General features: G+C 42.3%; 1 protein-coding gene across 1 annotated transcript; it reads right to left on the reverse strand.

Moving 5' to 3' along the window:
- Positions 1-207: 207 nt before the first annotated feature.
- gdf6a (growth differentiation factor 6a) lies at positions 208-7,399 on the reverse strand. Its single transcript, XM_084944941.1, has 2 exons — positions 6,754-7,399; positions 208-2,656 (listed from the first exon to the last, which is right to left on the reverse strand). Exons 1-2 carry the CDS (start codon positions 7,112-7,114, stop codon positions 1,695-1,697), a joined length of 1,323 nt encoding a protein of 440 aa, XP_084801067.1. The 5' UTR covers positions 7,115-7,399; the 3' UTR covers positions 208-1,694.
- Between the last annotated feature and the right edge of the window lie 2,202 nt (positions 7,400-9,601).

The following is a 9,601-nucleotide window of genomic DNA, read 5'->3' on the forward strand; positions in this document are numbered from 1 at the left end:
AATGCAAGGGGTTAAGAATCAGTAATGCAAGCAATTTAGTGTATCAACAGATTAAAAAGACATCTTATTGCCTTCCCATTGCTTCCCCAGAAACTAATCCCCTGCAAAGTTCTTACTGGACTTAAAAACACATCAAATTAATGCAAAATAGTTTTTCTTAAAAGAAAAGTTGGCATCAATCATCAGAAGGCCAGACTGGTGGGCTTTCTTTTGAATTTTATTTGTACAGTAATGGTGTGGAATATTAGCCAGTAATATATGTAAATAAATGATCTTACATATCATTGTAAAAGCTCTTTACACTCTAACTGAATGCACCTCCTATATGCAATTATGAGGTAGACATTAATAATGGTATTTTCCACCCTCTGCAAAATATCAATACACCTTAAATTACTCTTATCCACGTAAGAAATATATGATTATCATGAAAACTCTGTACATCACAAATAATAAAATAATTATAGAATAGAAATTATACCGATTTGAGTGCATTTTTGTACATTTACAAAGAAATGCCGTTTTCTCATTTCTTCATTCGTTGCACTTTGTAGAGTTCTTTTGGGGCGGGGGACTGTACAAGTATTTACAACTCAAACAAACAAAAAGAAAACGAACAGCAGTGCATTCAAAGCTAATGTGCATTTAAATAACGTCTCGTTTGCGAGTCCTTTTTCTTTTTCTTGTCTTTTTTTAATATTTTGTTTTTTCGTCATCAGAGAAGACGAATTCAGCTGACCACATGTCCTTGGCGCAGTCAGTTGTGGAAGTGCATTTTGTAAAGATGCCGACTTTTGAGCTTGAAATTACGCCTCAGTTATGTGTTCTTTCTTTCTTTCTTTCTTTCACGCATTAAGTCTGATTTTGTGTCCTTTCTGTCCGTAAATGCGCCCTCTCCCAGCGCCTTTCAGATGGTCTCCAGTAAGAAAAAACAAGAAATCTCTTTGAAGGCATTGCCACCACCACCACCATCATGACCACCGTCTTATCACCTCTCCTCAGACCAGTCTGTGTTTGTGTTTGGTAGATTAGACATTCACCCCCTTCATTTTTTTTTTTTTTTTTTTTTTTTTGAAAACGGGCACTTGCTCGGGCCTGTAATGACTCCAGCTGGACAGTTACATTTGAGGCCTGGATGCACATACCCAAAAGAGTCCGGCCAGGCTGCCAGGATCACACGCTACAACAAAGCGCTGCTTAAAGGCAAAGCCCGCTGTCCTCGGCACGCACAGGTGCGCAGTCGGACTTAATAGTTCCCCCCATCTCAATCAGAACGCCCATCTCCTCGTGCCATGTGGACACATCGCACTTTTTGGGAAAAAACAACAAGAAAAATCTATTTTATGATACTTGACGCCTAGTTGGGAAATATTGTGCTTAACACTTTAAGGCAGAGAGTGGAATTTAATGCGACTGAGTCTGAATAAATAAAAGATATGGCCTCGTGTGTGTGTGTGTGTGTGTGTGTGTGTGTGTGTGTGTGTGTGTGTGTGTGTGTGTGTGTATGTGTGTGTGCGTGCGTGTGTGTGTGTGTGCGCGCGCATCCCTTTTGAATAAAAACAAGGCGCATCATGCGTCAAAACGCTTTGAGACCCATGAGGACTTTCTACCTTCAGCCTTGAACCCACTGAGAGTATCTTTAACAATCTTCTGTTGTTGTTGTTTTTTGTTTTGTTTTTTCACAATAATGGCCGCTACCTGCACCCACACTGCTCCACCACCATATCCTCGTACTGTTTGTACACCACGTTATTGCCCGAGTCTATGTACAGGATGCTGATAGGGCTGAGTTTGGTGGGCACGCAGCAGCTGGGCGGGGTGCTGTTGGGGTCCATGGAGTTCATGAGCGTCTGTATGATGGCGTGGTTGGTCGGCTCCAGGTGCGACCTCAGGGGGAAGTCGCACACCCCCTCGCAGTGGTAAGCCTCGTAATCCAGGGGCGCAATGATCCAGTCGTCCCAGCCCAGCTCTTTGAAATTCACGTGCAGGGCCTTTTTGCTGCACCTGGATTTGGATTTCTTCCCGTGCCGCTTCCCGTGCCGGTTGCCCAGCGCCGTCCTCCTGCGCCGCCTGGGCCCTTCTCCTTTGGCCCCAGTCAGCGGAGATACCCCCTCCTCCTTTGCCACCTTCACTTCCTTCTCACCGACCGACCTCCGCGACTTGATCTGCTCCTTCATCTCGTTGAACAGGTTCTCCCTCTTCTTGGAGCGGGTGTAGGCCACCAAGATGGCCTTCTCCTGCTGGGACCGGCCGCTCCTGTCCAGCCCCAGCTGCCTCAGGTCGACCTCGGTGTCCGATTTGCCCAGTGTGACCCTTAGCTGGAGGCAAAGCTGGTTCTCCTGCTGATAGTGACGAGAGCGATGGGGGTGGTGATAATGATGCTGGCGCGCTTTAAACACTTCCCACACGTCCAGCACTTCCCAGCCGGCTTTCGTGGAATCCAGCAGGTCCAGGGACCTGGAGTCCAGCAGCTTGTCTGAGCGGCAGGGGTAGAGCTGAATGTCGTAGAGGCCCGTCTTCTGCAGGGAAGTCTGCAAATCCCCGGGCGCTCTCCTAAATATCCTTAATTCCGCCCCGACCAGCTCCTCTTTTTCTGAAAGGGTTGAGACATCAAACAGATACTTTTGTCTTCGCAGAGGAGAGTGCAAAAGATCGTCTGCGGGGATAAAAGGAGAAAATAATTGCAGTCAGATTCACTTAGGGTGTACAGTGTTCAGAGGGAGGACGGGAGGGGTGAGAGGAAGGAGGGGGTCGGGGGGTGGGGGGCTCACATTCTCCCACAGAGGCCTTCTCTCTCTTTCTTGTTGTTCAAATGTCCACCCTGGACCTGACTGAAACAAACTGCAGCTGACAAGTCCCCAGTCTGGAGGGGAATTGAAAAAAGAAAACAACTCATACCATTATATGGAACTTAAAACTATTGTTTTTCTCGAAATGACGCCTTTTTAAAACCTTTATAAGGCTAAAGGCGGGATGAAGGTTAAGCTCACAGAGTTTATTTGAAAGCTTCCTTATATAAAATTTGCGGTTTCTTAATTTAATTTCCTGCAAAACGTGCACGTATTTTGAGATGAATTATAAACTCTGTCTTTTTTTTTCACTTGATATCACATTTCTCCGAAAATCACGGGAATGACGTGAACACTTTTTATAAATATTTTTTTTTCGAACAAAACTCCAGAATAACCTGCCAATATTTGCATTCCGTGCCACTTTTAATCAAAGCCAGTGTATTTTCGCAAAAATACCCACGCTTTCGTTCAACATGCTGACAGACCGATCATTAATTTCCACTTCTCTGGCTGAGCAGAAGAAGCCTGAAACTATTTCTTCCCTAAAAGTCTGAGAAGCAGCCAGAGCACCAGAAAAAAAATGTATTTAGTTTTCTCTTCTTTTTTTTCTTTTTTCTTTTTTGGAGGAGGAGGAGAGAGATTTATTGCTGAGTCTTGTTTGTAAGAAAAACCAAAAAAAAAAAAAAACAAGGGGCTTTGTGATGCGAAGGGTCCTCAGTGCTGCCAGACACTAACGGACCAAGCGACATACTGTACACTCAGCTGAACAATACACAATTAATGCATTATTCCCCACTGGAGACCCAGGAGGTCAACAAATATTTCATCAAGGCGAAGCAATGAGACTGGAATTTAACACCGAGACAGGCTGCATGAGAAGGTGTTAGCACGTATTCAATTTCTCATTTAATGGAAACATTTTATTTAATTGTGTGTGTGTGTGTGTGTGTGTGTGTGTGTGTGTGTGTGTGTGTGTGTGTGTGTGTGTGTGTGTGTGTGTGTGTGTGTGTGTTGAAAGGGGAAAAAACTGCATCTATGACGAATTCTTTCGCCCTCCCCGGTGCTTTTTACTGTTTTCGAATTTTTCCCCAAAGGAGCTTCAACAGTTTCAGTAAAGCACAAAAAAGTAATTTTAAAAAAAGACGAAAAAAATGAATTTAGATTTAGTATATGAAATGTTAAAGTTTTATTATACAAATATCTCAACATGTTTCAACTGTTTGTCATTGCACCGTGATTTACTGCGCACCTTTTTAGTCAAATCAGTATTTTATCGTGATTCTTTTTATTATTATTATTCATTCATATTATTAAAGTGACTTGGCTAGATCGAAAAGCCCTCGTGATCTGATTTGTAAAAGTTACTCCATAGAGATATTTAAATGCGGTTGTCAGTTTCCCCTGTGATCTCAGCCGAGTCAGACAGTAAAAGCAGATTGAAACCTTGTGCTCCTTTCAGTGACTTTGCACGTCTGGTTTGCATTACTTTTTTTATAAGACCTCAAACAAATCGAATACAAGTTCACCAAATAATTAACAGTTCTCAATTCCCATATTCCTCATTAAAGTACTTTCCCTCTTATATTTAATCTCATCCCTGCCAACGACAACATCCCCCTTAAAACGCAAAGGGGACTGTCAGTGACTGACTGCAGGAATTATTTTGTTATTTTTGTTGACAGTTAAAAAAGAAAGTTACAAACTTTTCTTCATTTGAGTATTATACACAAAGCCAATTTTTTCCATTATGCGTAACACGCTTGACGGCGGATAATTGGAGGAGAGTGCGGTAGATTTTATTGCGTGGTTAAAGCCTGCATCCTGTGCACTTTTTTGTGACCTTGTTGGTTGTATCTGAGCAAATGCAAAACATGTTTTTGTCATCTATGCCTGTTTAGAGAGAGAGGGGGATAGAGAGAGGGGGGATAGAGAAAGAGAGCGAGAGAGAGAGAGGCCAGGCTGCACCATCTGCGCTTTAATGAGTTACCCCAAGTGCCAAAAGTAATTTTCAGAATCGGGTTATTCTTTTCTGATCTTGCCTTTTCTGACCTCCAGGAAACACCGCCTGGTTAATAAGCAAATTTCATCTACCTAAAAAAAATTAAAAAGTGTGAAAGCAAAAGAAGCTACAGGTCTTTAAAAAAAAAAAAAAAAAAAAGCTATCTCTGCATGAGTCGTGCGCAAAAGTTACTACTTTCCGCGTCAAAAAGCCTTCCCCCGTGTTTTCTGATGGAGGCGATTCAAATAGGGAAATGTCCCAGCTGAGGTTCATTGTGCAGGTTAATTCAGTGCAACACTTTAGGGATGCTGGGAGGAATCCCAGAAGTAACCGAAGGTACTTGAGCTGAAAGAACGGAAAGAAAAATAATTTTCCGTAATTAAAGTGGCGGTGGCAAAAAAAAGAATACAAACCACTTCACAGCGACGAAACTTCCCTTTCGATTTTTTCCTCTCTCGTCATTTTTTTGGTGATGTGCCCATTGTGGCCGAGTTGGGTCATTATGGGAGAATAGACAGTGTTTGATATGTTATGACATGAACACTCAATTAGATCACCGAGTTCAAATACTCCAGTCAGCCGTTCGATGCCAAGCAGCTCTCAGAGGGTCCAGCTCGGGGTCACAGCCAGTGACACATCACATCAAAATCACAGGAGAGAGTGAGGCGTTTTTCCTATCAAACCAGCTCACACTGCAAGAAATGGCTGCACGGACGAGCAAATTAAATTTACAATCACCCCAACAAAGTCTCTCTTTTTTCTGTTTTTTCTGTCTTAAAAAGAACACCAGCGTGAGAGAACCGCTTTTATTTTCATTGCGCATTTTTGGTTGCTTTCTATGAACTTGAAATACATCTATTTAAAAATCAATTTTCTTGACAAGCGAAGAAAAACATTTGATTATTAGTTAAATCATTTCAATTGCGCATCATTGGGGCTGATATGCTTCTACCGGTCTGCACGGAACAGCTCAGGATGGACATTTTTTGCAGCGCGCAGTCTGCGTCCTGGAGCCGAGGCTCGGAGTGTTTCAGACAGGAGGGGACGCAAACAAAGATAGCTTTTATTTCTCCCTCAAAGATTAACTCGGCGTATGTCCCCTTGTGTGTGTTGGATGTGTTAGTGTTTATCAGATTGTGTTTGTTCTCGCGGGCCGGTCAAATCACTTGGTTACACACGTTAACTGAGCCAAACACCTGCTTCTCACACCGACCCGCTTCTTCCCCCCGGCCCTCCCAGCTCCTCTTTGTCAGAACAAGTTGGTCAAACTGGGCACCATGAAGGCAACAGATTCCACGCTTTAATATATGTGGGACTGGGGTGCTTGCGTTTGAAACTCGGATAATTATTTAAGGATTCTTGGGTAAAAGAACCGAACACGAAACTCACAGCAAGTGTTTTAAGTTGGGGGGGGGGGGCAAAAGTTCTCTGTGTTCACGTGGAGGTTGGGAGCGGGGATAGCTTTTGCTACAGCCTGCATTGACAGTGATTTACAGCTTTCATCTAGAGAGCGCCTCAATTAGTGTTTTACTGTCGTGTTGCCCAGAGGTTAATTTAAGTGTAATATAATACACGAAAGAAAAGTTATATGTTTCAGTCAACCGTGGGGAAAACACATCAAAAAATAAATAAATAAATAACCACGAAAATCAGCGCAGTGTTCAGGAGCAATGAATAAACCTGCAACTTTCAAATCTTTGCTTTTGTTCAGCACATTTTTTAAGAATCTCACTGGATTCTGTGTGCGTAAAAGTCCGCCTGTACGGTGCTTTAAAGTGTGCGTAAAAGCAGCTTGTTCTTCACTCATTATGCGTTACTGTCATTTCTTAGCGACATTTTAACAACCTCTACAAGGAGAATATTAAACCCGTCTGAAGGTGGGTGGGGGAGTGGGAGGGGGGGACTGTGCCACAAAATTATGCAAGACTGAGCTGATGGAGACAGCAGCTGAAAGAAACCAACCTGTTCCTCTGTCCACAAAACTTGTTATGGTGTTGGCAGATTTAGAAGAGCGGAAAAAGCTGGCGTTTAGTCCGAGTTTCTCTGCAGCAGAGTATGTCCTGTATATGGAGAGCATGTACTCATGCGGAACAATAGCGTCCTTTAGATCTTCTTTGTGGTGTCCCGCGACAGGATGAGAGGACGCGAAGATGTCTTTTAGGAATTTGGAAGAGCTCTGTCCATCCTGGTGAGGGATCCTGGCACCCCTGTTCCTCCTCGGCGCAGAGGGAGAGATGATAGCAGCAGACTGGAAACACGGTATATTCCCAAGGAAAACAAGGAGGAGGCCCAGATATATCGTAATGACTCGAAATGCGTCCATGGCTGGAACATTCACCGGGAGATGTTAATAAACTCAATTTTTTCCCTCCCCCGCGCAGTGAAGTTAAAATTCGAGGAGCTGCGTGAGCCAGAGATGGTGTGCGCTTCAGGGTCTGAGAGCAGCTAACTTTTGCGCTCTCCGGCCGCACCAGAAGAAGTGCGTTTTTCGCTCTGGACTCCACACAAGAGCGGAGACTGTTGGGCCGAAAAGAAACACGCCCACATGGTGGCTCAGTGCAGGGCTTCCCAAACAATTTTATGTCACAGACGTACTACAAAGCGTGCATGCTAGAGGACAGAGTGAAAGGGGGAAATAACAGTGTGGGAAAGTTTGGAATGTTTTTGATTTAGCAGTGAGTAAAATGCGTGCACGTGAGAAATCTGATTTCTTTTATTGTGAATGGCAAAAACTCGATTAGGGAAGGTCGGGGATAGTTGTAACATTTTTGACATTTCTGTCTGTAGCTTGGAGCTCTTTTAAGGTAGTGGATTCAAAATGTAACGCAAAGTATTTACATGTCTCTGCTATTAAATGGTACAGCTATTTTCTCTGCAGCACAGTTACTCATTGCATGGTATGGTCTCAAACACAGAGAGTGAAATGTTACAATTAACCCCATAGTCTGGGTTAGTTGTAACATATCCTGGGGTGAAATGTAACGCAATGAAATAAGGGTACTGACAAAATCTTAAAATGTAATCTTTTTTTATTCAACACCTGAATGCACTTAGAGCTAGTTATGTAGCTATATGTGTGTGTGTGACAGAATGCAGAAATCTAGCTTTTGAACATATTCCAACCCCTAAAAAAAGACAAATTATGGAATTTTCAACAACTGAAAATTTCATTAATTGTGGTTGGTCTTCCTTGAGTTTGGCCTCATTGGCTCAGTGGGCATTGTAACCTACAACTCTTGCACCAACCTTTGAACATAATGAAACTGAATTACTTTTTTTCATGGCTTACCTTGGTGTGGTTTGCAAAGTGCTTCAGAGAGATGAAGAAGTCTGTTTCTTGCACCCATCCTGATTTATTTCCACTACCAATACTTCCTACTGGCCCATCTCTGACAAAGTGGTCGGCATAATGTATGCGTGGGAACACAAACACTGGAGGAATTGTGTTGCCAATGACATTAACCGCATATACAAAGGTGACCAGTGAACCTCTCTGCTGACGTCGTTACCCCAACTTGTTTAATATAAGTTAAAGTAATAGTGTGGTAAGTTGTAACATTTGCATTATTGTTACAACTAACCCAGACTGTTGCTGTTACAACTGACCCAGACTCCTATAGCCATGAACTAGCTAACATTGCAGCTAACGGCTAAAACGTTAGCACTACACAGAATATATCCCCACAGACATACAAATAACATAATTTAAGTTTGATGAGTTTAACTGCAAAGCAGATAATGCTATTAAAAATTGAAATAAACTTGCTTTTTGGCATACAAATTACTTTTTTTCTTCTTAAATTATCTGTGTTTGCCAAAATGTGCTATTTTTTCACATGTGATAGAAGAACTGAATTGGGCGTGCACAGGATGAATCACATTATTTGAAACTTAGCCCTGACTGGAGAAATTGGAAGTGTTAAAACTGACCGACGTTACAACTATCCCCGGTCTCCCCTATCTAATTTTGTGGATGAAATTATATGAGACATTTCACTGTTTCCTCTTATTAGCCTTGCTTTTTTTCACTGGCAAGTTTGAAAAATTAAGTGTAGGCCTTGTCAAATTTGAGAAACACTGGAAGGGACTAACAGCCCTCCTTATCGGTAAGTCTGACAGGGTGAAAGCTTCCAAGGACGATGACGTTAGATTAGATTAGAGTTTAAGCGCAGATACGCTGAAGACACAAACGAAGTGATCGTAAAGTTGCGACATTTTTTAAAGAAATCTTTAAAGATTATTCATATTTTACAAAAAATATACCAAATGTAGGGAAAACTAACTTTCAGGATAAATATCATTTGATGATTTCTTTCTTTTTTCGTTTTTACTTTAATGACTGAGTAGGCGTAGGTTTTCAGAGGCAGAAATGTCATTAAATAACCAGAGCCGAAAAGGTTCCTGGGTTTAAATGTAACTCAGTGGTGTGAACATTGCAAAGTTAAAACGCTCAGCCTCGGTGTAGAGCCCTTCAAATGATTTCGTCGAGACTCTGCTGACCTCCAATGGCCTCTAGCGTACATTACAAGAGGGAGGGAAGACGTTTCCCACGTCCGTGAACAGAACAGAGACCAACGTGGGAGCAGCTAAGGGTTAAAATGTAATTGGTGTTGAAACTTTTATTCGTGATTAGCTTTCACTCAAACCTAGCCACTTGTTTTAAAGCAGAGCAGACTGTGAGACAGAGTTTGGTGATTGAGGGGATTTTTTTTTCTACTCTGGTCAGTAAGAGTAGATATCCTTACTGTGGTATCTCAGGTGCGCAGTTCTTGTCTTGAGCAGCTGCTTTTCAAGATTTTTGTTGGCAAGA

The sequence above is a fragment of the Perissodus microlepis genome, chromosome 11 (assembly GCF_051167445.1).
Source record: "Perissodus microlepis isolate ML-2025 ecotype Zambia chromosome 11, ASM5116744v1, whole genome shotgun sequence".
In the NCBI taxonomy this organism is placed as follows: Eukaryota; Metazoa; Chordata; class Actinopteri; order Cichliformes; family Cichlidae; genus Perissodus; species Perissodus microlepis.